Source organism: Macrotis lagotis, chromosome 5 (assembly GCF_037893015.1).
Source record: "Macrotis lagotis isolate mMagLag1 chromosome 5, bilby.v1.9.chrom.fasta, whole genome shotgun sequence".
In the NCBI taxonomy this organism is placed as follows: Eukaryota; Metazoa; Chordata; class Mammalia; order Peramelemorphia; family Peramelidae; genus Macrotis; species Macrotis lagotis.
In genome coordinates, this window is record NC_133662.1 from 6,179,111 (window position 1) to 6,206,735 (window position 27,625).

A 27,625-nucleotide genomic window follows, 5' to 3' on the forward strand; every position below is an offset into this window, starting at 1 on the left:
GCTATATGACCACAGACAAATCACTTAACTTCCCTGGGCCTTATCTATAAAAAGGGGAAGGTAATAGTCTCCATTTTTAACCTCACAGTGGTCACAGTCTAGGCATCATTACTGATTCTTTCCTTTCCCTCAACTTCCATATCCAAGGATCTGACAAATCTTGTCCATTCTGCCTCCATTATATCTCTTACCAGTTTTCTCCTCTCCATTAATATGGCCGCTACCCTAATTTAAGGTCTCAATACCACTTGTCTGAACTGTTGTAAGAGTTTTCCTGGTGATCTCCCTGTCTCTAGTCCTTCTTCCCCATTTCTGCTAAAGTGATATCACTAAAGCACAAGTCTGACCACTCATTCCCCTGCTTAAGAAGCTTCACTGGTTTAGGCTAAAGTTGCTTCTTTGGTATTTAATCCTTTACAATTAGACTCTATTTATCTCTCAGAAGTGATTAAACACCTCTCTAGAAATCTAAGCTTCAGGCAAACTGACCTATTTGCTGGTTTTTTTGTTTTTTTTTTTTTAGGTTTTTGCAAGGCAAATGGGGTTAAGTGGCTTGCCTAGGCCACACAGCTAGGTAATTAATAAGTGTCTGAGACCGGATTCGAACCCAGGCACTCCTGACTTCAGGGCCGGTGTTTTATCCACTGTGCTACCTAGCCACCCCTATTTGCTGTTTTCTATATGCAAAATTCTATCTTCTGCCTCCATGGCTTGGTATAAGTTGTTTTCCATGACAGGACTGTCCCCCATGCCCCTCAGTCCCACTCTTGGAACCCCTAACTCCCCTGAAAAATTTGCTCAGGTATCACTTCATTCAAGAGGCTTTTCCTGATTTCCACTGGTTTTTAGTGCCTCCCAAATTATTGAATTTATTTTGTATATAAGTATTTCACTTATTTGTGAACAAGTTGTATCTTCCCTAGTATAATGTAAACACCAGGAGGGTAGGAATGGTATTATATATTTTTATGCCCAGTACTTAGCACAAAGCTGGCTCATAATCAGCACAAAGTACATGTGTAAGTCTTTACTATCTTGCACCTCAAGTATCCATAAAGCCTTTTGTTTGTTTGTTTTGTCTTTTTGCTGGTAGCAAAGAAATCCAAGTCAATAGTAAAATAGAAATCTGAGAAAGTATATATGAGAAAATACATACAACTGAAGAAATTCCACCACTGGGAATGAGGTAACCCAGCTCAGCCTAGAAAGAGAAAATCCTAGATCTCACTCAAGGTGAAGTCCCTCAGAGTTTCTAGTAGAATAACGTAGGGATATGGACATGATGGAGATTGTCAGCTACTCTATGCAGGCTTCTTCCCAAAGTCTTATTTTCCATTCAGAAATCTGAATTGGCATCAAACCTTTTTTTTTTAGGTTTTTTGCAAGGCAAATGGGGTTAAGTGGTTTGCTCAAGGTCACACAGCTAGGTAATTATTAAGTGTCTGAGACTGGATTTGAACCCAGGTACTCCTGATTCCAACACCGGTGCTTTATCCACTACGCCACCTAGCTGCCCCAACATCAGACTTTTAAAACTACTTTTTCTGATCTGATTCTTCCTGCTCCAGTCCTTCCTAGCTACTGATAAACCATTTCCATCATGCCAGCCCTCTACTCAAGGATCTATTATGATTCTTTGTCTCCCATCAAAACCTGTCCACAATTTTCAATTTGGCATTCAAAGTCTTCTACCACTTGTATTTCCTACACTTTTCTACCATTCATTTTTTTAATTGATATTTTATTTTTCCAATTACATGTTATAGAAGTCTTTCAACATTCATTCATTAGCATATTTATAAATTACACATTTTTCTATCACCCTCCCCTCAGTGGCAGACTTCTACCATTCATTCTTATTTGTGGTCAAATCAGCTCCTTCATTTCCATGGGTCATTTTTCCATCCTTCCATATATTCTTTACTATTCACTATAGCCAGCCAATCAGTTATTAGCATGATTCTCTCCTTTCTTTATCCTTCCCTCTTTTTACTCTTATCTCCTTCAGAAAGCATTTCCTTGCTTCAGATCATTCTCTGGTCTCTTCAGCATTTTTATACAATTCACATTATAGCTTGACACTATTTTACAATATTACCTATTTCCCCTCTCTGGGCCTCTATTTCCTTAATTGCAAAGCAATAAGTTTGTATACAATGATCTCTTAAGATTGAATAGTAAACATCCCATGGTTTTTTCTGGCATTTGTCAAAATAGTAAATGAACAAATATTTACTCAGTACTTACTGTGTGCCAAGGCCCTGCTCTAATATTGGGATACAAAGAAAGGTAAATCCCTTTGACACATTCTAGGACAAATTTCAATTCAAACATTTATTGAGTATTTAACAGCCCAAAAGTTACAATGCAGAGAATTAATAAATTAACTAAAATAACTATTCTTTAATGTCAACCATAAAAATAAAGGTTATTGCAAGTATGGACTTTCCTCATCCTAGTCAACCCATAGTACCTTCTTCAAGGAAAGATGGGAATAGTCCCCTCCTTTAGATTCAGCTTTGGCACTAGATTGAATTTTCTCAACTGTGACATGTCTGTATAAGCACTGCAAATTCCTAACTGAAAACTTTTATGAGAACAATGGGCTGCTTTTCATATATGGTCTTTTACTTGCAAAGGGTGGGAAATGTACTTGTGGTGGGAATTTAGCACCTTAGCAACCTAAGGGGGAAGTGTGAAGAAATATACATCTCATGAATGTAAATAAGGGATCTCACTACATACTGTTTTGTCCTCATAGATATATTGCCTTGTAAGTTTTTCTAGATATTCCATTTTCTCAAATAGACTATAAGCTCTCTGATGGCAGAGACCAGGTCAACTAGTGCCTTAGAGGTGGTATGACTATGTGGAGCATCCATCAGAATGGACTCGAATCAGAAAGTCAAGTTCCAGTACTGGTTTTGCCTTTTGCTGGTATGTGAGGATGCCTCTTCCTCTCTCAGGCCCTTGGACTCTCCCATCTATCTATCCTATCTATCTCACAGGGTTGTGGGGATTAAATAAAAAGATGTGAAATTTTTGTCAACTATAAAGCACAATACATGTATGGTGAAATTATTACTTTTTAAAAAGTTATATTCCCTCCATTTATTTCTGTCTCCTAATCTCTCTCCAAATTCCCTTGTTCCCCTTCAAACTTCTTTTGTTTCTTTCAATTTGATCCTACTATTGCACTCCTATAACGCTCCTGATATCCCCAGTAAAATCTCCCCACATTCTTAGGCCTCAATTCAAGGGAATATTCTACTTTAGTCTTACTCTGATGCCTTATTTTGATATGGAGGTGAGGCTGGGTTCTTGAAAGTTTTGCTGTGAGGGAAATCTATTTAAACTTTGGCAGGTCTTATTAAACTGAAAAAAACTTTCAAAGTACAGTCTAGTAACCCACTGAGTCTGATGCACTAGGAGCAACCTAATTAAGTTTGGATGGGTTCATCTTCTAAAAGTTGACCTAGGTAATTGTTTTTGTTGGGAGGGGGAGAGGGCACAGAAATAAGAATTGCCATGGGCATGGGCAATTTCTGAGCTACATCACTGAAGACAGCACCTACAGCATGGAAAACACAGGTTTTCTATGGAATGTTAGTAAGTCAAGGGAAGGTAATTAACTGGAAGGGGTTAGCCTGGCTTAGCCTTGGCTTCAATGTGACAAGGCGTTTTAGAGATCTGGAACCCTTGGGGAGACCTATAGTCAAGTGTTTAGTGATCCCTTGGGAGAAGAGAGATCACATTGTTAGAGGAATTAGGGATAGTTCTTTGGTGCCCAGGGGAGAAAGGACCCCAGGTAGGCTCCAGGGCATCATGAGGTCAGACAAAGGAATTAAAGGTGGTGGTGGTTAAGGACCAAGTGCAACTTCTAGAGGTGTTTAGTGTGGTTTCTCTTATCCCAGGCAAGGAGTATCACATGGATTTCGTTTATCTCCCTTGAGGTCTCCTGTAGAAACTACTGATTCCCAGATATTCCTGAGACAGCCTCATCAAGTCCCTTAGATAGAGAAAGATGAAGAAGGGAACTCTTCTACCCAAAGAGGAACAGGGAGCTTACTCTCCTTTGGGGAATACTCTTTCTTAGGCACAGGGAACCCCACCCCTCCACGCCAGAGACACAAGGAGTGCACTTTGGGGCTCTCACTCCTGGTATGGGTAGGGTGAGCTGGTTACCCCCTCTCTCAGGAAAGACAAAGGGACAGTGATCATTTGGACCACAAGAAAGTGATTGCTTTGGGAGTCGCTCCAGCCAAAGAGGGCTGCTCCAATCACAGGAAATAAATAGGTCACTCTGGCTGAGATAGGGGGTCAGTTATTTGGACAGTATTTCCAGATTCCTCGGGAGATTCCTGGCTTATGGAAGTTGTCTTAATTGATAGTACAGGGATCCCTCCAGGCCCACAGTCCTCATCTCCATCCTCCCCACCATGTGTGGCACGGTGCCGAAGCAGGTGAGAACTACGGGTAAAACCACGTCCGCAGTGTTCACACCGGAAGGGCCGGTCCCCAGTGTGGCCACGGTAATGTTGTGCCAAGTTGGAGCTATAGCGGAATCCACGCCCACAATCTGGGCAGCGGAAGGGCTTCTCACCAGTGTGAACACGCTGGTGCTGGACCAGCCCTGAGCTCTGACCAAAACCTTTGCCACACTGACTGCAGCGGTATGGTCTCTCTCCACCATGGCCACGCTGATGGCGCCGCAGATTGGAGCGGTGGCCAAAACCCTCCCCACACTGGGTGCAGCGGAATGGTTTCTCACCACCATGCTGGGCTGCCCGGTGACGGGCCAGTGCCAGAGCCTGAGGAAACAGTAGACCACAGTCAGCACAAGAGTGTACAGGAGGAGGTGGGGGTGGGGGCCCTGTGTGGTGGGCTTTTCGGTGTGCCACGAGGCGAGGGTGCTGGCTAAAGCCACGCCCACACTCCCCACATAGGTATGGTGTCTCTCCAGTGTGTGTCCTAAGATGGCGGGCAAGGTTGGCACTCTGTGTGAAGCGCTTGCCACATTCAGGACAGGGGAAAGGGCGTTCACCAGAATGGGACTTCTGGTGTCGGATGAGACTGGGGTGGCGGCCAAAGCCTCTGCCGCAAACGGCACAGATATAGGGACGCTCGCCTGTGTGGACAGTGGCATGCTGCAGGAGCCCAGAACTCTGGGAGAAACCTTTGCCACACTGGCCACATCGGTAGGGGGGCTCAGGCAGATGTGTACGTCGGTGCCGGGCCAGGTGGGAGCCATGGCGAAAGCTTCGACCACACTGACCACAAGAATACGGTCGGTCGCCTGTGTGGGAACGCAGATGCAAGGCCAAATGGGCACCTTGGGCAAAGCACTTGCCACATTCTGGGCAAGGGAAGGGACGCTCGCCAGAGTGGATCAGCCTATGGCGAGAGAGGTGGGAGCGTCGTGAGAAGCAGGAACCACATTCAGGACAGGAAAAGGGTTTAAGGGGTGGTGGTGGGGATGCTGGGGGTGGAGGTAGGGCTGGGTCACAGGGTACAGCTGGTGGTGGGGAACCCTCCGAGGCAGGGGGAGGGTCAGAGACTGATTCTGTTTCCTCTTCTTCCTTGGTCCTCAAGCCTGTGAGAGAGACAGTGATGAAATGAAGGAAATATTGAGGAAGAAGAGGATCTTATGGTGAACCAAAGACAGTCTCTATGGAAGCTACTCTCCTCCCTGCCTTGATATTTTGATATTTCTAAAGGGAATTCCTGAAGGGACTTGGAGTGGATCAGGATGCTTCATAAGCAGTTTCTATCCTGGGAGACAGAAGGAGGAAGGGATGGGGGTGGGGGTGAGGAATAGAGGTTAACCCTCTCTATTGACAGCAAGGGTAGGGACTTTGGTGATTCCTGCCAATTACTGGGGAGCAAAAGTATAGTTTAGGAGGGTGAGGAGGTGTGAGGCAGAGCTCCATTCTTAGGCCAGGGTGATACGGTAGGAAGAGCAATGGTTTTAGCATTAGAGAAATGTGGACTCCTGCTCCTATCCTTTTCTAGCCCTTTAGCTTGGCAAGTCGATTCTCCTCTCTAGAACTCAATTTCCTCCCCTGTAAAATGAGGTTAGATTTAGTGATTTCCAAAGCTCGTTCAGGCACTAAATCCTGGACCTGATGATTCCCTCTCTGAGCAGAATGTCAAGGATGAGGGCAAAAAGGATCCTCTCTGGGCTGGTTACTTACCTGGGTAGGGAACTTTTGGGATTCCCTTTTCTTCAGACTCCTGAGAGCCTGGGCCCCATGGCTCAGCCCTTTGCTCCAGGTGAGTGATCAGTTCTGGTTTGGGGACTGGAAACCCTGGGGCAAGAAAGAACAAGGTTCATTATTCTATCTAAAACATTTTCCCTTCCTAGCCTTCCTCAAATAGAATCCTATAGCCATTCTTCAAGGCCCAGCTCAAGTTTTTTCCTCCACTTTTCTTGGCCACTCTAGATTGTTATGATCTCACTCAAGAATTCTGCACTTATTATTTATTGGTATTTAGAATACACTTCACTGTACTGTCAGCTTGTCTGCCTCATCTCTTCAAAGAGGCAAAACGATGCCTTTTTGGTGTGATCTCATATCCTTTATCTCTAGCACAGATACTTGCAAAGTAAAAGTGTTTGATAAATAGCAGGTTGCCGGAGTCAGGAAGATTCAGGCGTGGGGGAGGCAGGATGACTGGGGCTGAATTCAGAGGAGAGACCTAGATGTGAAATGCTGGCATTCTAATGCAACACCCCTGATAGAATGGATGTCAGAATCAGGGAGGTGGGAGGGGGGACGGAGGTAAAGGTACTTACCCAAGGAGATGAGATTCCGGTAGCTCTCCCACATCACATCTCCAAAATACACAGCCATGTCTGTGAGAGTTACGGGCACTGGGGGTGGGGGATCGAGGTGAAGAGTGGAAGACAACGAGGGGGAAGGGGGAGAAAAGTGAGGAGTAGAGAGGAGAGGAGGATGGGAGGATGTAGGTGACATGAGAGCTGGAGAAGAAGGGGAAGGACAGCGCCGTGGGGAGGAAGGGGAAGGGCAGGGGGAAAGGGGAATTGTGGGCTGCGCCAGGGTGGAGTAAGAGGGGAGCAGGACCAGGGAGAACGGAAGGGCTACTGGGAAGTTAGACTTGATGAGGATAGGGGAAAGGGACGCTATCTCTGAAACCAAAACAAAGTAGAGAGAAATTCCACCGCTTCTCTTCTTATGCATTTCTAGACCTTTATCCCCGCCCCTTTTCCCAAATCATCCTGTCCCCCTTCCCCCCCACCTTGAGATTTCTTCGAGGCACCAAATAGTGGAGACTGCTCTAGGCGAGCAAACAAGGTCTCAGGTCTCAGTGGGTTCCCATTTTCCCTTGCATGCCACCACACCTCCCAGAACAGAGACAGAGGAAACGGAGAGAAGCTGGGGGAGTCAGGAACAGAATGCCCGCCCGGGGAAGTTGTGAGAGGCGGGTTGGCAGGATTCGAGGACAGGAACTTAGGTGATTTGTTAGGAAGCTTGGCGACTGGGCAGGTGCTGTCTGGGTTTGACGTTGGGGGCTGGAGAGTATGTGTAGTGATTAGAGGACCTGCAAAGCTAGAGAGAATTGGGGGGAAGAACTATGGGAATTGGTGATATTGGGGTAATACTGGGAGAGTTTGTGGCACTGGGATATTCCCAAAGGCTCCAGGAAGAGCCTGGTTCTGGGGAGGCTCCCTAGTGTTAGGTATGGGGTGGGGGGTGGTGGGGGTTCTGGCATGGTCTCAGTATTGAAATCCATCGGCTGTGAAGACACAAGAATTGAGGTCTACGGTACTGAGGGTCGCGGGGTCTTAAGACACTTTTGGCACTGAGGGGCTCTAAAAGACTCGAAAGGTAAAGCGGCTGAGTCCCCAGGGCAGAGAATCTGGGAAAGGAGGCTCCCTGGCATCGGGGATCCCCAAGGCTGCGGGAGTTTCCTTGAGCAGCGAGGACGTCCAATACTGGGGGTCGCGCTTGCTGAGAGGGTCCTTGGCGTTGAGCTTGTCTGGGCTCTGGACGCGGTAGGGGGTCGGGCATCGAGTTAGGGGTGTGGGAGGGGCAGGGGCAGGGCAGGTCCCTGGGACCACGGGTTTCGGGGGCTGTGGGGGAGCTCCTGGCGCTGAGGGTCGGTGGCCCACAGAGGCCAGGCTCTGGGGTCTCGGGACGCCCAGGGGCAGTGGGAGGGTCCCTGGCATAGAGCGCCGGAGGTGCGGGGGGCCCCGGCATGGAGGACTCCGGTGGGGCTGGGGAGGACCCTCGCTGGGACCCGGGTTCGGGGAGGGGGCCGGGCGGGCCGATTACCTGCACCACCGACTCTGCCAGCCAGACAGCGGACTGAGCTCAGCCACAGGAATTTGGGGAGGGGGAGGAATGAGAGGAAGAGCGGAAACAGGAAGTGAGGGGCAGAGTGCCCGGAGGGGCGGGGGGCCCTCGCTCCCTCCCGGAGCCGCCCCGCTTCCCAAAGCCGGGGCTAGAAGTCCGCGGGCTCCTCCCGACCCCGGCGGCTGGGGGGCGCCTCCGGGGCCCGGGCCCCTTCCGCGCCCCCCACTGTCTGGACTTGCAAGAACTACAGCCCCCGAAGGCCCCCGGGCCGCGGCGCGGCCGATGCCCGGCCCGGCCTCCTGGGAGCCGCGGTCCGGGCCGCGGCCCTGCTCAGGCGGCGCGGGGGCGGGGCGGGGCGGGGCGCGAGGAGCCGGGCCCGGCCCGGCCCGGCGGGGACTCGTTTGTATCCTCCGCGTTGCTCCTTCCAGCTTTCGGATTGTATCAGGGCCTTGACACAACTCCCTTTCCCCAAAGGAAGAGTGATTTTTTCCCACGGAGCCAGCAGCCAAAATATTTTTGGCTATTCATTTCCCCTTCCTTTTTTGCCCCATTCCCTCTTCCCCTAACACACACAGACAGACACAGATTTGAAAGAAAAAAAAAGCAAATGCGTTGTTGTTGGGGGAAAGGGAGGTTTTTCTCCCTCTACAACATCCCCATTACAGAAGGGAGGTGACTGGTGAGTAGAAAAGGAAGGAGTTGGGGGCGCACACCCCACTCTGTACAATATAGAAGAATCTGATATAGACACTTTGTATAAAAGCCACTTGTCCTCATCGATGTCCTCTCGCCGGCCTGCCGGGCAGGGTAATGGGGTGGGGAGAACACAGACCTGGAGGCAGAGCTAGGACATACACACAGAAGCCCTATGACCCCCAAACCCCTCGGGTCACTTGGGGTCCTTGGTGGGGGCATAGCACAACTCCAGGGGTCTGGACACCTTCCAGAACTTCTCATTCACCAACTCCAGGGTCAGTGAGCCATTCAGAGTCTGGGGATAAGGAATAAAGCAGAAAGAAGGTGGAAGGAAAGGGAGAAAAGATTGGTATCAGCAGGAAGGAAAGAAAATAATGGGGAACAGAAGAGAGATATAAAAAAAAAGAAAAGAGGGAGAGGAATGGACAAAAAATAAGAATAAAAGAGGAAAGTAATGGGAGATAAATGGAAGGACAAGGAGAAAGACAGGAGAGAATGGTAAACAGAAAAACTAATTAGTGATAAGGTGAATGGAACACGTTTTGTCTTTAACTTTTCTTTAGTGCCCAATACCTCCCCCATAATCATTCCCTTCTGTCCTCTCACCGTGAAAGCTCCTCCCCCAGGTGCAATGTAGATGGTATACTGCTTCTCACTGACGCCCTCCAGGCTGGGCAAGGCTGGCTCCTCTGGTCCATCAGTTCCTCCAGTTCCTGGTGCCTCCCCCCCACCTCCCTCAGGTCCTCCAGCTTCTGGAACTCCTCCACCTGGTGCTCCAGGTTCCCCAGCCTCTTGTTGCTGCCTCCGCTCAAGTGCAATCCTTAGAGCCAAGTACTTAGAGAGGTGGTCAACTGTGGCATTCCCCGTTGTTTTCACATATCTGAAGAATTGGAGCAAATAATCAGTGAAAAAAGCAGAGAGCTAGTGAAGTACAAAACATGACAATATCAATAGAAAGGGCCTCCTGGGGTTTTCAGAAGTTTCCTTTCTGCTAAGAGTTTTTTGCATTATATATATATATATATTTCTGAGTTTGGGGCAAATTGCTAGATAAAATCATTGCCTCGATTACAGAAAGGAAGCCCTGGGATTTGGGGGCATCCCATTTGGTTCCCTAGTTTTTGACAGTTGCTGGGGGAGGGGGAAGAATCTCCTCACCTAGTCTGACTGTATTCTCCTTTTTCGACCAGCAGAGGATGGGGCCGGAACACAAGCTCGATCTCTCCTCCTGGCTCTGGAGGACTGGGAGCCCCGGGTGGGCTTGGTGGGCCCAGGGTCCCCCCACCCAGGGGGGCACCCCGGTCCCCAGAATCCTCAGAGCCTGCTCCCCCACCTATACCTCCAGTAGCCCCTCCCCCTGTCCCTCCACTACTAGCCCCTACAACACTTGGTCTGGGTCGCTTGGGGGCAGGTCCAGGAGTGGAGTCTGGGGCAGAGTCTGAACTAACATCTTCCCCATCCCCATCTCCCTCTCCCTCACCAGGTTCTCCCTCCCCACCACTCATTGTTGTTGTCTGGTCTGACTCTGGCATCGGCCTCCTTACACGCTGGGCCCTGTAGAAGCAAAGAATATCACTTAGGAAATCAGAATGTTGGAAGGTAGGAGTCTGAGGTCCAGATGTTAGGAGATCAAAGAACAAGAAAGTAAGAATTGTGAAATTTTACCTATTAAATGATCGGAAACCTTCCAGAATTTAGCTCCTAGCATTTCGTTGTCACCATTCCCATACCTGTGCATTGCCTGCATTCGGAGCCCCTCTTCAATGCTGGAGCTCAGGGCTTGCTGGTTGTGCAGACGGCTAAGCCGGATGAGGACCCGATCCTGATGTGCCTCATACTCCTCTCGACTTGGATAAATTTTGGAGATCAGTGCATCGAAGTTTGGATCAGGCCGAAGAGATCGCTTTGATACCAGTTTCTTCCTACAAGTAGGGCACTCTTTGTTCCTAAGTTGAGTTACAGGGAAAAAAAAATCACTTAAAAACCAGCCACAACAATTGGTTTTGTTAGTTTTGCACAGTCAAAAGGGACTATGATATCATTCACAAGGATCTTCACAAATGAGAAAGTACAGAACCTCCTCCCATAAGCCCCCTATTCCAGCACGTGTGTCTTCCGATACCCGCTACGCAGGGCAGTGACAATGCAGTCGGAGCAGAATCGATGGAGGCACTCCTTTGTGGTCATGGTATTTTTCAGCATGTCCAGACAGATTGGGCACATGAGCTCTGAATGTAGGGATCGGGGGGAAACAGCGATCTCTGTGCCATCCATGATGGCCTCCTGCGGGAGGGGAGAGAGAGAGAATGACAGGGATGAAGGGAGGGGTGAGGGCAGGGAGGTCAGAGTTGAGAAAAAGCACAGGGAAGATGCAAGCTTGGGTCTCCTAAGAAGGTGGGACTTGGGGTACAGGCAGGATGGGGGTTCACTGGAGACAGCGTACATTTTAGGGATGGAGGTTGGTGGGGGAGTATGTGCAGACGGGGTCTCCCTCCTCACCTGGGGCGTCCGATGCAGCTCGTAGAGGCTCAGCTCCCACGTTTTGCTGGCGCTCTGGGCGTTCGCTGGGGTCGCCATGGTGACCAGGAGTCTCCCCCCCAGGTCTGGGCACCCAGAAGGCCACGGAGGGGCGGCCGGGGGATCCTGGGGGTGGGGACAGTGTCTGAGTGCCGCTCGCCCCGCCCCTCCTGCACGCGCCCGCCCGAGGCTCCGCCCCCTTACGTTTCCTCCCCTCCCCCTCCCCTCCTCCTTTCCCTCCCCCGCCCCCAGCCTCGGGCCCTCCTCTCGGGGTCGCCCCGCCGCCGGCGGCCCGCCCGTCCCTGCGCCCCGGCGCCGCGTACCTGCGGCCGAGTCCCCTCAGTCCCCGGGCCCTCCCACTCAGGGCCCCGGCCCTGCCGCCAGCACCGCCGCTCCCGCCGCCGCCGCCATGGCCGGGGCGCTCGGGCCCTTGCGTCACTTCCGCCTCCCCATTCCCTCCCCCGTCCGGCTCAGAACCACGGTTACGTCACCGGCCGCTCGGAACGCGGGGGAGACGCGGAGCGGGGGGGGGGGGGGGGGGGGTGTCCCCTCCTGCGCACACGTGACACGCCCCCTCCACGTGAGGGCCCGGGCCGGCGCGGCGCGCTCCTGCTCCACGTGGGCTCCCCCGCACCTGAGAGCGCCGGGGCAATGGCCGGCCCTGCCCGCGGGGCCTCGAGCCGCCGGCCCCGCAGCCAGGCTCGGGCCCCCCGCCCCGGGGCACGCCGCGCCTTCTCGCTCCCACCCTGCTGCACCTCGGGGACCCCCTCGTCCGTGGCGGGTGTCCTCCTCTGCGAGGCGTGGGGGCCGCGGCTCGGGATGTCCACACCCAACTCTCGGGGGCCGGAGCCGCGAGAATTGCGTTTGGACAATCAGGAGCCGCGGCCCGGGCGGGGGCCCGAGCAGGGTGGCCCCCCGGGGTAGATGGAGCCCCCGGGGTAGGTGGAGCCCCCCCCCGGGGTAGATGGAGCCCCCAGGGGTAGATGGAGCCCCCGGGGTAGGTGGAGCCCCCCCGGGGTAGATGGAGCCCCCAGGGGTAGATGGAGCCCCCGGGGTAGGTGGAGCCCCCCCCGGGGTAGATGGAGCCCCCGGGGTAGATGGAGCCCCTAGGGATAGATGGAACCCCCCGGGGTAGATAGACCCCACCCTGCGCAGGGCCGAGGGGTGGCCGGGGGCCGGGAGGGGAGCAGACGGACCTGGACGTGCCTGGGCTTGGGGGAGGGAGGTAAGGGCAGGGAGGGGACCCCAACTCTCAGAAGGGGGGGCGGGAAATACACAGGAAACGGAGAGGAGCCTGGACCCCCGCCCATGCAGGTACTTAGAGACCAGAGAGCCGGGGCCAAGTAGGGAAGATGGCTGGGGACCGATCGGGGAATCTTTGAGGAGGTGGGGGGGGGGGTGTTTCTTCTTCCCCCACCCTACCCCAGCAGGCCACCCTTTTTCCCTCCCGAGCCCCCCTCCCGAGCCCCCCACTTCCCTGTCCTCTTCTTCGGTCCGTAGCCAGTCCTTAAGTGGGCTCCAGAGGCGATTCGCCCCCGGCCCCCTTCTATCCCCTCCCCATTACTCCTCCTTTCTTTTCTCCCCAGGCCCCTCTTTCATCCCTTCTGGCCCTTTCAGTGGCTGGCCCCCTCCCCTAATCCTGGCCACCTCCCCTAATCCCCCACCCCCCACCCCGACCCTGGGCCGGCTGCACTATTGTGAAGCATAGAGGAGGGGGGCTGGGAATAGAAAAGGGATTGAGGGGAGAAAAAGATGAAGGTTAGGGCACCTGTTCCACACTGTCCCCCACCCCCCTTACCAAGGCCCGAGTCGGGAGTACGGGCCGTGGATACCCCCTCCCCCTCCCCCCCCTTGCAGGACCTAGGATGTAGAAAAGTTGGGGATTCGGGGCACCATTTATAAGGGTGGAGCCAAGACCCCCTTCTGCCGGCACTATATCCCACACTCTCCCTCTCACACCCGGCGGCGGGGGTTGCCCAGGGATACGAGTCTGTGAATGGGAACAATCTCACCAGGAGAAGAAGGAGAGGAGGAAAAGGGAGGAGTCTGAAGGCTTGGACACAAGAAGGAACCAGAGGTGGTAGGAAGATTTGGAATTTATTAGAGTCACAGACACCCTCTTCATACAACTTGTCTTCCCAATATACTGTCCATTGTTCCCCATCCATGGTGCTGTTTGGGGGAAGAGATGAGTTCAGTATCTTGGGACCCCATGTGAGTTACATGAAGAGACCTCCTGGGAGGGTCAGAGACATAAACAGGGAGGGAGGCAGAGGGAAAGAGAAAATGAGAAAAGCTTGGAATAGGGATTTCTCTAACCTTCCGCATCTTCCCTTCCCAGTTTTATTGGATCTTGTTTCCTAATCATACCAGTGACCTCCAGAGTGGTCCCCGTGATATATCCACTGTCCTCTGATGCCAGGAATGCCACTACATCTGCTACATCTGGGGAATGGGATCAGAAGTTCTGACACTGCTACCCATTGGATTCCAATAATGATTCCCTACCTCCCCCACCCCCAGATAACCAAGGCAAGAACCAATAACATATAACTCACATCCCTAAGGATACCTCCTCAGAAATACCTAAAACCTTGTACCTAAGGACATCTTTCAATCTCCACTTACCTAATCCTAATTTCTCTCCCCCTTCCACTCAGTGTTTCCCCTTCTGTATTTTTTAGCCCTTTCCTTTTCTTTTACCCTTGTTTCTCACCCTCAGGAACCCCAAGATGGCCCATCGGGATTTGTGGAGTTATCTGAAAGTAGACACAATGGGAAAAGAAAGATTTTTTTTTTTTTATGGAGAAGTGATTTCTTTGGTTTGAGCCTCTTGTCCATAATTTTCTCTTTGATAAGGTTCGTTGGATGGAGGGAGGGTGTAGGTGACCCCCTACCTTGTTCAATACTTTTTGTGGCACTTTCTTTGTCATGGGTGTCATGATGAACCCTGGAAGGATGGAGTTACAGCGGATTCCATGTCTGTGAGGAGGAAGAATTATCACTAATCCCTGATAATTGCCAAGTCTCCATTCTGATCCTGGCGATTGCCAGGCTAGACTTCAATCTATCTACTATTATCTGATCTAGGGTCTAGTATATCCAGGGTGCAGGGACTGACAACTTTGCTGCTGAAAAAAGTAATCCGCTTAATGATCCCTCCCATCTCAAGCTAACCGTCCAAGTTCTCGGGCCACACTTCGGGTCATTCCGTCCACTCCAGCTTTGGATGCTGCATAGTTTGCCTGCCCCAGGTTCCCCACCTGTGGATGAGTCATGCTTGGTCAGAAATCACGGGGGAAATCTACCTCCCTTTTCTCCCGTTTGGTTCCTCTCAGGCTGACCTTTCCTATGATGCTGCTGATGTTGATGATGGAACCACCACAGCCAGCGGATACCAGAGCTCTAGCTGCAGCTTGAGTGACCAAAAATGTGCCCTGAAAATGACAGGAAAGGATAGCCAAGATGGCACTTTCCTCACTTTGGACACCCCCTCCCATTCCCTCCTAGGAAGGTAAATCAGGTCAAGGTCAGGATGACTGCTGGACTTGAAACGTTCAACAGGTCAAGACCTTGAGGTTGACAGCAATGACTTCATCCCAGTCGGCTTCAGACATTTGGAGCAAAAATTCATCTCGAGTGATTCCGGCACAAGAGACCACCACTGATGGGGGGCGGGAGAAGCGGGCCTGGGGGAGGCGGGAGGGCATGAGATTACCAGCACAGAAGCACAAAAACATAATCCCGGAAGAGCAATTGCCTTTTCTTTGCCCACGAGCAGACTCGCAGCCTCCCTCTCACCTGGACTTGCTCCATGAGCCCCTGCGCCCCCCCGGCCTCGGCCACATCCGCCTGGAAGGCCGCGTGCCTGCCGGGGCCGGCCCCGGGCTCCGGCCCTGGCCCCGGCTCCGGCCCCGGCCCCGGCCCCGGCCCCTTCAGCAGTCGCGCGGTCTCTTCGGCCGCCGCCCCATCCCGGTCACTTGCGGCCACGAGGGCTCCTTCCCGGGCCAGGCGCAGGCTGACCGCTCGGCCGATGCCGCTGCCCGCACCTGGGGGGCGAGAGGGGAGATGACTACAACGCCCCAACGGGGCCGCGGCCGAAGGGCAGCGCGGGGAGGGCGCGGGCACCGGACCGCCCGGGGGAGCCCCGCGCTGCTCGCGTGATGGGGCCCTGTCAGAGTAAGCGCCTCCTTCCCGGGGGGCGGGGGTCCCCGGACCTGTGACCAGAGCGAGCGCCGAGCGCAGCCGGAGCTGGGCAGCCATGGGGAGCGGGGTTCGTCCCCGAGCCAGTGGGAACGGGGGCGGGCCCGAGAACTTGGAGCCAATCCGAAGTGAGTCGGTGCCCTTTAGCACTTAGCGACAGCCAACTCCAGCTCCTCAGGACTAAGCCCGGGGAAGCCGCAGCGTTTTTCTAGGGTGAGCAGCGGGGCAATACACGAGCCCCTTCCCCGAAATTAAGACAAGAGACGAGATGGCGTGAAAGAGCCGGTGTCTTTATTTTCGGTCACCCTCCCCCCCATGGATATAAAAAAAAGCAAAAAACTAAACAGGTATAAGATCTACAAGACTTCCCTCCTCCCAATCACTACACACGATTAACCTGAATGCTAACCCCTCCCCACCATCCCCTCGGTCCAGGGCTCAGGCCTTTCAGAAAGGCACACCCTCCTAATGAGGAAAAATGGGAGGAGCGACTGGGAGCAGCTTGGTCCCTTGAGAACAGGTATGGTGGAGACAGGTGACAGGAGTCCCATTTCTGTAGTTCCCAACTCCTTTCTTCTTGGGACCAGCCCTTCCACCATGGCCACATTTAGCCATGCCACCTAAAAACCCAATTCCACCATCAATTCTCAATACTACATACATTTTTAGCTTTTCATTCTCAATTGAGTCTACTGCTTCCTGGGACCTTCAGGCCTATAGGGCCAACCCAAGTTCATTGCCCTTCTAGACATTTACCTTTCTGGTACTTGGCTTCTTTTCCCTTTGGCTAATGCTCCCCATCCAAATCACCTTTTCCTCCAGGGTTTGGGGGAGGGATTTCCCACCTCTCATTCGAGGTAGGCAATTAGCACCATCATAGCAACTCCACCCAACAGCCCCAAAACTTCCAGTAAGGACTGCAGGGGAGAAGCCTCCCTCAGTAGCTCAGGCAAAACGGACACAGTTGCCACATAGATGAAACCACCAGCTGTAAATGGAAGGACCCAACCTGGGCCACTACCACCAGCAGCACTGTTTCCCTGGGACCCTCCTTCAGCCAAGAGTGCACATGTTGTGCCTGCTAGAGCCCCCAATGCTGTCAGCAGTTGAAGACGCATCGCCTGAAGCGGGAAAAGGGGTTTAAGGAAGGGAAAGAAAAAGAGAGAAACTTTCAAGATCATCTCCTGTTGTGGGATAAAATGCAAGTTAATATCCTGGGGTTTGTGGAAAGTTTTGTAATATAAAGGCAAGGAGAGACTTTTTTTTTCAGTCTAAAGAGACCAATAAATAGAAACGATTTCTGTTCCAGAAAACAGAGAGAAAAAGAATAGAGGGAAGCTAATTTCTCAGGATTTTAGGGGAGTGATGAGGGAGATAAAATTTACAGACGATGGCAGGGAATGAAGATGGTGAGCAGTTTTAAGGACACCTTGAGCAATCTGTGAAATGTTCTTGATTTCCCCCAATCACTGACCTGCCTCTTGCTGCAGCCAGACTGGACAAGAATGGCAAAGTCCCCAACTTCATGGGGCACCTCATGTAGCAGGACAGTTAGTGTGGTCAAGATCCCTAATCCCCGGCCCCCTCGGAAAGAGGCCCCAATTGCTAGACCATCCGTGAAGTTGTGAGCCAGATCAGCAGCTAGGTTCAGGTATCCAGACACACGCAAGTCTGGATAGGAGAAGCAGGGAAAGTAAACTGAGTAAGATACTCCAAATTCTCTCAGCCACTTCTCTAGCTCCCATGTTCACATTAAAATGACCTTTAGATAAAAATATCTAAGCACAGTGACCAACCTAACAGTAAATAATGGCTCATGGACACCACCCACATGCCCCAGCAGTATCCAAACATATTCCAAAATATTTCAGGCATTATCCCTAGGCCCTTACCTGAGCCTCCTTTCTCCTCTTCAGATTTAAGCTGTTTAACTGAACCATCAATGGTTTCTCTGCCTGCTCCTCTTCTCCTCCTTGCCCCTCCAATCTCTTTTTCCTTCTCTTCCTCATCTGAGCTCTGTTTTTCCTTTAAAGATTCTGAGGAAAGAAAAGAGTGACAAGAATGAAGAAGCAATTTCCTCATTTCACTCTGAGACAGAGTCAACCACCAGCATCCCGAGGCAGAAGAATGAATTGTAGGGAAGGAAGTAATTATAAATCTTACTATGTTGCCCATGATCATGTCCATGTCCATGTCCATGTCCTCCCTTCACATGTGTCACAAACTTCTCCACCACAAGAAAGGCAACAATTCCACCAAGAACCCAGAGCCCAACAGACAGAATGGGGCCCTGGTCTGAAGGCAGAAGACAGAAGAAGGATACTAAGATCAAAACACAATTCCCTGATTCCCCTCCATACCCTCTGGCATAAAGTTGGGGAAAGTGGGAGAGATGGTAAAATACCCTCCCCCCTACCTTGGACCAAGACTTTGTCCCCCCCCCCCCCCATCCCCTCCTCACGGCTATGGGAGTGTCCATGTCCTAGCCTTTCTTCAGGTTGAGGTTCCACATCCCCATGATGAGAATGAGGTTCTGAAAAAAAGGCGAGAAACACAAAGCATAGGATATGAATATCACAGTTAATATGGAGACTCAAAAGTATGAGGCAAAGTAAGATTGAGGGAAAATGAAAGTTAGAATTCAGAGATCACTCACCCAGGGCATGAGGTATGAGATGTAGGAAAGCATCTCCCAAAAGTCCCCCTGAGGCAAAGCTGAGCAGGATTTGCAGGAGTGATCGGTGCTGGGGAGAATTGGATTCCACAGGCACAAGGAAGAGGATGAAAAATGGAGCCGCTGATATCAGTACTGTTGCCCCCAGAGCCTGATAAGTATAAGTTTGGAGTTAAAATAAGTCAAGGGGGTGAGATAATTACATATGGGTGAGATCCCATACCCCACAATCCCTTTTACTATCCCTTCTATCTGGGAACTCACATATGCCCAAAGACTGACAGTGTCCAAGTCCTGCCCATTGCCTAGAACCTCAGAATCTCCAGTGCCTTTAGAGCTTTGTCCACGTTCATGAGCATGGCCATGTCCGTGGTCATGACTGTGACCTCTGTGGCTGTGTCCATTTCCTTCATGTGAATGCCTATTGTGCATGTCAGACTCATAATAAAAACTCTCATGTGTGTGGCCATGGTGTCCTGGTGCATGGCTGTGACCGTGATGAAAATCATCATGTTGATGTCCATGGTCGTGATGCTGGAAATCTTCATGTGCATGCACATGACCGTGATGATGGAAATCTTTGTGCAAATGTCCATGGCCATTGTGTTGGAAATCTTCATGGGAATGCCCGTGGCCAGGATGGTGGAAACCCTCATGAGAGTGCCCATGGCCAGGGTTGTGGAAATCTTCATGTGAATGCCCATGGCTATGATGGTGGAAATCTTTGTGTGAGTGCCCATGGCCAGGATGGTGGAAATCTTCATGCATATCTTCATGCAGGTCTTTGTGGCCCCCAAGTCCAGGCACCAGTAGCTCTAGGGCAACCCAAGTCACCAACCCCACAGCTGCCCAGCATCTGGCCCCTGGGGCTCCGAGGGCCATCGCGATTATCTAGAAAGAAAAGAGACAGTGACCGTTTTGGATTCATCGAGGGGTCCATTCCTCAATACGGGTGCTTTCTTACTCCCCCAAATCATGGTCTCTAGAAACACTGTCTTTCAGATGCCTTCCCCGCCCCCCCCCCCCATCTCCCGAGCTCGCTGGTCCTCAGGAAAGTCTCGTTAGTCTTCAGGGCTTCCGTCTCAGTGATCCCTCGGGGCCACCGTCTCTATGGCGCCGGAGAGGATAAGGAGCCTGTGAATGCAAACGGAGGCTGGGGGGCTTACCGGCTCCGGGGTCCTGCTTTCTCTCCGGTTCACCGGGGCGGACGTGGCACTCCCGCGTTCCTCACTCCCGCGAGAAGAGGAAGTTCCGCCCTTTCTCCGCCCCCTTTTGGACCCGGACAGCGGCTCTCCGCCGCAGCGACGGGGACCCTTAGCCCTCGATACGCATGCGTGCACTGAGGAAGCGGGCCAGCCGGAAAGACCGGAACGGCTTCCTCCACCTTGGGGAAGGGCGGAAGCTGGCTCCGAGGCTTCCTGTCCTTCCCTAGATGGCTGCCACCGCGATGTTGCCATCTTGGTATAGGGCAAAGTGAAGTACCTTGTTCCGCCAGGTCTGGCGCTCCATCCCGAGACCCTGGCAGTCTCCTGCCCGTCTCTCCCGACCCCAGAGCCTTGTAGGTATCCTCCCTCGCGTCCTCCCGCACCTCCTTCTGGGGGGCCATGCCGTTGACAGCTTTGCCCTCCCCCACCGATCTTTCTCTAGCTTCCATGCCGCGGGGCAGTGTGGGCCTGTGGGGGAGCGTGGCGCGAAGCATTGTGGGGCCGGGACCCGGTGGTGGCGGCGGCGGGTGGAGGTGGCGGCCGGAGAACAACAAGCCCCGGAGCCGGAGCCGGGGGGAGCGGGACGGGACGGGATGGGCGACAGCGGGCGGGGTGAGTGGCCGGCAGGGCAGGGCCCGGGCGGGCGGGCGACTGTTAGGTGCATGTCTCCTTCCCCGCGCGCGGCCACCCGCGGGCGGCTTTGCCCGCGCCTCCCCTCCCCCCGCGCCGGGCGCCCCGACGCCGGGGAGGGTCCGGCTCGTGCCTGAGCCCGCCGCCCGCGGTGGGACGTGGGAGCCCGGGCCGGGGCCGGGAGGCAGGGCCGGGGGCGGAGCACGTGCCAGGGAGGGGTCAGCGTCCGCCAATCCCCCCCTGGGCGACCCCGACCTGCTGCCCCGAGGGGGCGGGCCCTGTGCCGCCCCGTGACCCTGCCCCCCCGAGGCCAGGTAGGCCGCAGGCCTCCCCCGCGCCGGTCCTGCCGCCGCCCGTGCCTCCGGCCGCTGCAGGGCGAGCGGTCGGCGGAGGAGACCCGAGATGAAATGCCAGAGCTGCGGGAACCCGAAGCAGGCCATGTGCTTTTCTGGGACTCGTGCCCGTGTAAAATGAGGGATCTCTGACGGCCCTTTAAGTTGGGCCCCAAATCCTTGCCCGGTTCAAATGGAATAAGAATTTATCTTACTTTCTCCCCTCCCCCCCAAAGAAAATCCAAAGCATTCTGCAACTTCCTAACCAAGAGGAGTGTCTTCTCCCTGATACTGGCTTGATTTGAGCAACCCCCCCCCCCCAAAAAAAATGATTAAAGGCAAATAAAGCGTCTTCACTCGGGCTGGAGAAAGTTTTAGTCTCCTTTATCTCTGTATCCCCAGTGCCTACAGCAGGGCCTTACACACAGTAGACTAAATAAATATTTGTTGTTTTTGAAGTAGTTGACCAGCTGAAGACTGATTATCTTTTTTTTTTGTCTCTCTACATCTTTGTCTCTATCTCTCCTGTCTTCCCATCCCAGACTGTAGAAGCCCAGACAGCTCCTCCCTGAGCTCATCCCCACAGCCCCCTCCCCGGGGGGGCCCTCCCCCTTCTCCTCCAGGGCCCCCCCTGGCTCCCCTACCCTCTGCAACTTCATCCCTCTTAGGAACAGGGGGCCCATCCCAACTCCCACTTGGCTCCCCCTTCCCTGTCATCAGCTCCTCCATGGGGTCGCCTGGGCTGCCTCCCCCAGCCCCTCCTGGACCCTATGGCCCGGTCAGCAGTCCCCAGGTGAGCTGTTGTGATCCTCTTGAACTATATGACCCTTGACCCTGGTTTGAATTTCCATATAACCTGGTGATCTTTCAATTCACCAGACCCTGGTGTGAATCTCTGTTCCTTATTATCTCTGACATCTTGATCCATGGTGTCTTTGGCCCCTTTTTTTTTAAAACCATGATGAATAACCTTTCAGTCATTTTTTAAGTTGACAATTGTACTTTTATTTCCTTGCCCTCCCCTTCCTATCATTCTTGGACCATTCAGTCTCCTCTGCCCTCTTTCCTACTTTTAGATATAAATAGCTAGGTAGGTAGAAGGATGGATGGATCATAGAAGAGATGGAGAATAGATTTAGGCCCTTGTGACTGTCACCACCAGCCCTCCCAACAGGCATCCCTGTAATATCCCTTCAGATTAACTCCACAGTGTCACTCCCTGGGGGAGGGTCCGGCCCCCCAGAAGATGTGAAGCCACCACTGTTGGGTGTTCGAGGCCTGCACTGTCCACCTCCCCCAGGAGGTCCAGGGGCTGGCAAACGTCTTTGTGCAATCTGTGGGGACAGGAGTTCAGGTATGGTGTCATGGGGTCACTCAAAGCTCACACTGAGGAGAGGGGCCAGGTCCTATCCCACTCGTGGCAGTTAGAACTTAGATTAAATGACTTGTGGTCATCTAAGAGGCAGAGAAAGCCTGGTAAGAGCTTTAGGACCTGGGTGGATAAATCAAAAGACATGTTCATAGGTTAACTGTCAAGGTTAAAGAGGGTAAAGAGGAAGGAAAGTAAAGAGGGTAAAGTAAAGAAATATGGAATAAGGGTCTTAGAATCAGATGACCTGAGTTTGAGACCTGGTTCCATAATTTACTAGCCTAATCAGCTGGCACTCACTTGTCCTATATGTAAAATGGGCATAACTGAATTTGTACTTGGTTGTAAGGAAAATGTCAACGCCTCTGGGTCCTAGTTCACATCCTTGATTTAGACAACTCCCCATTGGGTGCATGTTTGCAGGAATTCAAAGGGGAAGGTTATTAATCTTCCCATGAGGAGATTTCAGGCTGGGGAGTGTATCTCTCTAGCCCCTTGTGTTCTACCCCCCCCCCATTACCTGCCATTCTAGGCAAACACTATGGCGTCTACAGCTGTGAAGGTTGCAAAGGTTTCTTCAAACGAACCATACGAAAGGACTTGACTTATTCGTGTCGGGACAATAAGGACTGCACTGTGGACAAGCGGCAACGGAACCGCTGTCAGTACTGCCGCTACCAGAAATGTCTTGCCACTGGCATGAAGAGGGAGGGTAAGAAGTCAACTTCCTACTTCTAATATAGTCTCCATCCCATCTGTTGGCCTTTCTTCCAACTTCTCCTTCACTGTTTTGTGGGGGAAGTGGATTGAAATGTTGACCAGCCCAATAATCTTAAGAGTCCTAACCCTAAGTAAAGAAACCATCCCTTCTGCCCGTTTCTTCCTCTTCTGCCATGTGTCTTCTTTCTTCATTTCCCCTTTCAGCTGGTCTCCCCCACCAAGATCCTGGGGTGGTTTCTGTATCTTCTCTCTCAGTGGTTCTACAGAGGTCTTTCATTCTCAGATTTAGCAAACCCTTTGGAATCATGAAGTTGGGTTAGCTCTTTGACCCTATCTGTGGGTCTGGTCTCTGCCACTCTATAAGTATTACTCTGTTTAACTTATGGTCATGGTCATGCTGGTTATCTCCTCCTCTCTGTGATCTTGTTTCTTCTCTGGCTTCCAGTTCCTGACCATTTGGTTCAAGGAGGAACTTCCTCAAACCTTTCTTCTCTATAATCTCTGGGGGATTTTTCTGTCTGCATATGGCATAAAGTTTTGGAGAGGTTTGGGTCAGTCATTTCTTTTTTCCTGTATTATTTGAGAGTCACTATAAGAATTCAAATATGTCAGAGCAGGATGGAGCCTTAGAGATCATCTAGTCCGTTCCCTTCGTCTTTTACAGATTGGGAAACAAAGGGAAGTGACTTATCCAAGGTCATACAGCCAGTAAGTTGCAGAACCAGAACAAGAACCTAGGTCTCTTGAAAACTGGAAGTTCTGATCTTTTTACTCTCCACATACTGATCAAGCAATAACATTTTCCTAAACTGAACTAGGAATCATATGACTTGGGTTCTGGTCTTGGCTCTACCACTTACCAGGTATGCAACCCTTGTCACTTAACCCCTCTGAGACTCAGTTTCCTCACCTATAAAACTGGGGTAATAGTACTTGTCCTTTTATCAACCTCATAGAATTGTTGTGTTTTTTGAAGAGCCAATCTAAAGAGAATTTTATGATCTACATAGAATTTCTCCAGCTTTTCCTTCCTGACTCTCTCCTTCACCAAGTCACCCCTAACCCTCTAGTTACCTCCTTGGTCATCTGATACCTTATTCCCCTGTGACCCCCAAGAACATAACTAATTTTTATTCTGATTTCCCTTTGACCCACTTCTGACCCCCCCATTTTTCTTCTCCCCCAACCCCACCTCCCCAGCGGTACAGGAGGAACGTCAAAGGGGCAAGGAGAAGGACGGGGAAGGGGAGGGGGCCGGGGGGGCCCCTGAGGAGATGCCTGTGGACAGGATCCTGGAGGCTGAACTCGCCGTGGAGCAGAAGAGTGACCAGGGCGTAGAAGGGCCCGGGGGGGCCGGGGGCGGCGGCAGTAGCGTGAGTGACCAGGGAGAGCTATCCTCTCAAAAGACCCTGTGGGGGAGGGAGGTCTTGAATATATGTCTGAGGTTCCCCTGGTTCCCAATAAACCAAATTGTAATAATTTAACTAGGAATCATTTCCAGGGCAAGAATGCCTAAGATACATAAACACCCTTCCCTCTCCTCCCTTATCCCAAGGTTTCATCCTTCCTGTCCCTTCCCAACCTTCCCTCCCCAAGAAATAAGAGATTGAACAGAAATTTAAATGTGGGGAAGATACTAGCCCTTGGGGTGGGGATGGGGGAGTGGATGGAGGGTGAGGAGAAGGGACCTATTGGACATTGGGGGAGGAGGAGTGAATTATGTAAGAGAGAGTAGCTTATTCCCACAGAAGAGAGGGAATGGATCCTAATATTTCCTCTTTGTATCCTCCTTTTCCTTCAGCCAAATGACCCTGTGACCAACATCTGTCAGGCAGCAGACAAACAATTGTTTACACTGGTTGAGTGGGCAAAGAGGATTCCGCACTTCTCCTCTCTGCCTCTGGATGACCAGGTCATCCTGCTTCGAGCAGGTCAGTGATTTCTATTATCTGATCTCGACCTTTTGACCCTGACCTGACATGACCTCCTGGTTGCCCGGGGCCTTTACCCTGAGTCACCTCTAGGTGGACAGACTGTCCTGAGTAGGAAAACTCATTGCCCCCTCCCTTCTTCCCTTCTTCAACTCCAATAACTCCCCAGCCTGGTCTCTGGCACCTGACCGAATGGCCTCTGCCTCTTAGGCTGGAATGAGCTCCTCATCGCCTCCTTCTCCCATCGTTCCATCTCCGTCAGGGATGGCATCCTCCTTGCCACAGGGCTCCATGTCCATCGAAACTCTGCTCATTCAGCTGGCGTTGGAGCCATTTTTGACCGGTCAGTGTTCCCTAGGGCACTCATGGACTAGGTAGTTGGCTGGTGCAAAGGAGGATGTGGGGTAATCTTTTGCTGGTTGGTTTTCTGAACTGGATAAAAGTGACTCCCATGACTTTCCCTAGGGTGCTGACCGAACTGGTGTCTAAGATGCGTGATATGCGAATGGATAAGACAGAACTTGGCTGTCTAAGGGCAATTATCTTGTTCAACCCAGGTAGGGAGACATACTTCTCTATGAGAGACCCCTGCCCACCCCAGATAACCCAGAGATCTCCTAAATGACTAAGCAATCTCTCCCTAAATGTGGCCTTCCTGTTATGGAAGGTATTTTGCAATAGTGGAGAAAGAATTTTGAACTTCAGCATTTCAAGACCTGAGTTCAAATCCTGATTTTGCCAGATGTTGGTTGTGTGATCTTGAATGAGTCACTTCTCTTAACTTCAGTTTTATGTATAAAATGATAAGGTTAGATTAGATGATCTCCAAAATCCCCTCTATCTCTACCAACTTTTAAATTCCAAAAACTCTTCCTCACAGATTTGTTTGGGGATAGATATCCTATTTCACAACCCAGAGACATTTCTTCTGTCTAATGTCCTGAAACGACAAAATACAGCCAACACTTACAAAATAGTATTAAACATGAAGGTAGAGGGCTCCATGGGAAAGAGAGTGATGGTGGATTGGGGGAGGACCCTTGACCTTGTTGTTACTCTTATCTTCCTCTTTCATCCAATTGTTTTCTTCACCTAATCCTTTCCCATTCTACTTCCTCCTCTTTTGCAGATGCTAAGGGCCTCTCCAACCCTGGGGAGGTAGAGATTCTGAGGGAGAAAGTCTATGCATCTTTGGAGTCATACTGTAAACAGAAATACCCTGAGCAACAGGGACGGTGAGAGGGGAGGGGAACCGGGCAGGGAAGAGCCCTGGAAAGTATTTGTTTGTGGAACTAAGGCCCGAGGGGGTTGGGACAGAAAAGGGGGCCAGTAATGGGTATCTAATTTGTCTCTCTCTAATTCCTCTGTCTCTTCACACACACATATTTTTATGGAGGAGTTTCTGAATGTTCTCTGCTTATCTCCCCTGACCCATCTTCTACGATCCCTCACTGCAGGTTTGCAAAGCTGCTCCTTCGCCTCCCAGCCCTCCGCTCTATTGGCCTGAAGTGTTTGGAGCATCTCTTTTTCTTCAAGCTCATTGGGGACACACCTATTGACACCTTCCTCATGGAGATGTTAGAGGCACCACACCAGCTTGCCTAACACTGAAAAATAGAAGGGGGGGTGACCCTCATATCTGGATGGAAGCCTAGAGGAAGGCTAGAATGCAAGATGGGCCCCAAACCATGGGAGGTGAGGGTGGGGAAGAAAACTTCAGGACCTTGGATAGAGGACAACTAAACTGAAACCCCCAAGGGGCTTACAGTAGATCATCTGATGCCATCATCCTAGGAGACCCTAGAACCCTGAGAGGGATGGGGTGTTCCTCTCCTCAGCTGGCCTGGTCCTCTAACTTATAGGGGTTGCTCAAGTTTTGAACTGAGTTCTCATACTGGTAAAGGATTCCCCTCACTCCCTCATCGATTTCCCTCAATACAGCACTGGGGATCTGCTGTGCTTCTCTCCCAGGACCCTGGGGACTTTTTGAGCTTGTTCCCCTTCCTTTCTATTTTTTGAATAAGTTGAAATGGGGGCTCTGTTCTTCACCCAGAGAAATGGACATTGAGGGGCAGGACCCTTCCACACAATGATGGACATTGACATTGGTCAATGGGGCTCACATCTCTTAAGACATAGAAAGATTATGGGAACTAGTAATAGTAACTGGGAGAGTAATCATTCTGAAATCTTCATAGCCCGGTTCCCATGTTCTTTTTAGGGCTATCTCCTTTTCCAGTCAAGACTAAAGGGGAGTGGATAGACTGGCTTCCCCCCCCCCCCCTTGGTTTGCTGAGGTATTACAGGGAGAGCCAGAGGTTAGTTTCGAAGGTTTTCCCACTGGAGAAAAAGAAACTTGTTAGGGGAAGGGTGTAGGTTGTATCCATTCCTAGGACTCTCCAAGCATGAGTGATTTGTCCTCCCAAAATTTCATCCTTTCTATCTGCCCAATCTAGTTGGGCAGCCGAGGCACGGAGAGGGATGATTTGAGTAGGGAGCTGTTCAAGAGATGCTTTTGAGATAAAATACGGTTATTACTGACACCCTTCCCCCCGTCCCCATTCCTGGTTACGCCACCTCCTTCCGTAATCATGTCTTCCCAGTACTTACATAAACTTTTTGCCCTGCCCTCCCTGACTGGGAGAGCTCCTGGTTTGAGGAGGCAGGGTTGCTGCAGGGATTGGAGGAAGGGGTCAATCCCAGGGAAAGGGAGGGGGTGTCTTCTGGGGCCTGCATGATTTCTATAGGTTCCAGCTCTCCCACAGGACTTTTCCCTCCCCCAAAATGCTTTCAAATTAAAGCCGCTGCTTTTCTGGATGTGGGGGTCTCTGTGGAGGGGGTGGGCGGGTGGCGTTGGGAAGCAGGGAATGAGGAAAAGGTTCTGTGTTGTCTGTGTGTGATGACTTCAAGAATGGGAAAAGAGCGCTCACGCTCCCCTGACGCTGCGGCGGTTCCCTGGGGCTTGAGGGGCCGGGAGTGGGGGGACAAGGAGCGCTTTGTCGGGGGGGGGAAGAAGGGGGGTGCTGTGCC

General features: G+C 51.7%; 5 protein-coding genes and 1 long non-coding RNA gene across 9 annotated transcripts; 2 read left to right on the forward strand and 4 right to left on the reverse strand.

Annotated features, from left to right (window-relative positions):
* Positions 1-812: 812 nt before the first annotated feature.
* Positions 813-8,454, reverse strand: LOC141523407 (uncharacterized). The gene is made up of 4 exons (XM_074236586.1): positions 8,298-8,454; positions 6,797-7,150; positions 6,195-6,308; positions 813-5,593 (listed from the first exon to the last, which is right to left on the reverse strand). Exons 2-4 carry the CDS (start codon positions 6,975-6,977, stop codon positions 4,299-4,301), a joined length of 1,590 nt encoding a protein of 529 aa, XP_074092687.1. The 5' UTR covers positions 6,978-7,150; positions 8,298-8,454; the 3' UTR covers positions 813-4,298.
* Positions 8,455-8,904: 450 nt separating this feature from the next.
* RING1 (ring finger protein 1) lies at positions 8,905-11,970 on the reverse strand. Its single transcript, XM_074236587.1, has 7 exons — positions 11,855-11,970; positions 11,514-11,657; positions 11,137-11,297; positions 10,745-10,960; positions 10,173-10,568; positions 9,621-9,894; positions 8,905-9,309 (listed from the first exon to the last, which is right to left on the reverse strand). The coding sequence occupies exons 2-7, from the start codon at positions 11,589-11,591 to the stop codon at positions 9,208-9,210; spliced, it is 1,227 nt and encodes a 408-aa protein (XP_074092688.1). The 5' UTR covers positions 11,592-11,657; positions 11,855-11,970; the 3' UTR covers positions 8,905-9,207.
* A 506-nt stretch (positions 11,971-12,476) lies between these two features.
* Positions 12,477-15,711, forward strand: LOC141523415 (uncharacterized). The gene is made up of 3 exons (XR_012478483.1): positions 12,477-12,845; positions 13,512-14,063; positions 14,254-15,711. It is a non-coding gene; the product is annotated as an uncharacterized LOC141523415 (long non-coding RNA).
* HSD17B8 (hydroxysteroid 17-beta dehydrogenase 8) lies at positions 13,610-15,880 on the reverse strand. 4 transcript variants are annotated; one of them, XM_074236592.1, is made up of 9 exons: positions 15,749-15,830; positions 15,333-15,580; positions 15,104-15,220; positions 14,876-14,968; positions 14,709-14,794; positions 14,429-14,513; positions 14,248-14,290; positions 13,902-13,976; positions 13,610-13,767 (listed from the first exon to the last, which is right to left on the reverse strand). In XM_074236592.1, the coding sequence occupies exons 1-9, from the start codon at positions 15,792-15,794 to the stop codon at positions 13,751-13,753; spliced, it is 810 nt and encodes a 269-aa protein (XP_074092693.1). In that variant the 5' UTR covers positions 15,795-15,830; the 3' UTR covers positions 13,610-13,750. The 4 variants fall into 4 exon arrangements, with proteins under 4 accessions (XP_074092693.1, XP_074092695.1, XP_074092692.1 ...); XM_074236594.1 differs by lacking the exon at positions 13,902-13,976 and having other exon boundaries at positions 15,749-15,833; XM_074236591.1 differs by lacking the exon at positions 13,610-13,767 and having other exon boundaries at positions 13,775-13,976; positions 15,749-15,833.
* Positions 15,881-16,030: 150 nt separating this feature from the next.
* Positions 16,031-19,880, reverse strand: SLC39A7 (solute carrier family 39 member 7). The gene is made up of 8 exons (XM_074236583.1): positions 19,575-19,880; positions 18,673-19,299; positions 18,391-18,559; positions 18,196-18,267; positions 17,898-18,029; positions 17,627-17,770; positions 17,209-17,405; positions 16,031-16,855 (listed from the first exon to the last, which is right to left on the reverse strand). Exons 1-8 carry the CDS (start codon positions 19,863-19,865, stop codon positions 16,583-16,585), a joined length of 1,905 nt encoding a protein of 634 aa, XP_074092684.1. The 5' UTR covers positions 19,866-19,880; the 3' UTR covers positions 16,031-16,582.
* Positions 19,881-20,130: 250 nt separating this feature from the next.
* On the forward strand, positions 20,131-27,416 carry RXRB (retinoid X receptor beta). The gene is made up of 10 exons (XM_074236589.1): positions 20,131-20,225; positions 21,118-21,368; positions 21,773-21,929; positions 22,477-22,656; positions 23,865-24,037; positions 24,466-24,595; positions 24,806-24,938; positions 25,061-25,152; positions 25,725-25,830; positions 26,053-27,416. Exons 1-10 carry the CDS (start codon positions 20,207-20,209, stop codon positions 26,198-26,200), a joined length of 1,389 nt encoding a protein of 462 aa, XP_074092690.1. The 5' UTR covers positions 20,131-20,206; the 3' UTR covers positions 26,201-27,416.
* The last annotated feature ends 209 nt before the right edge of the window (positions 27,417-27,625 follow it).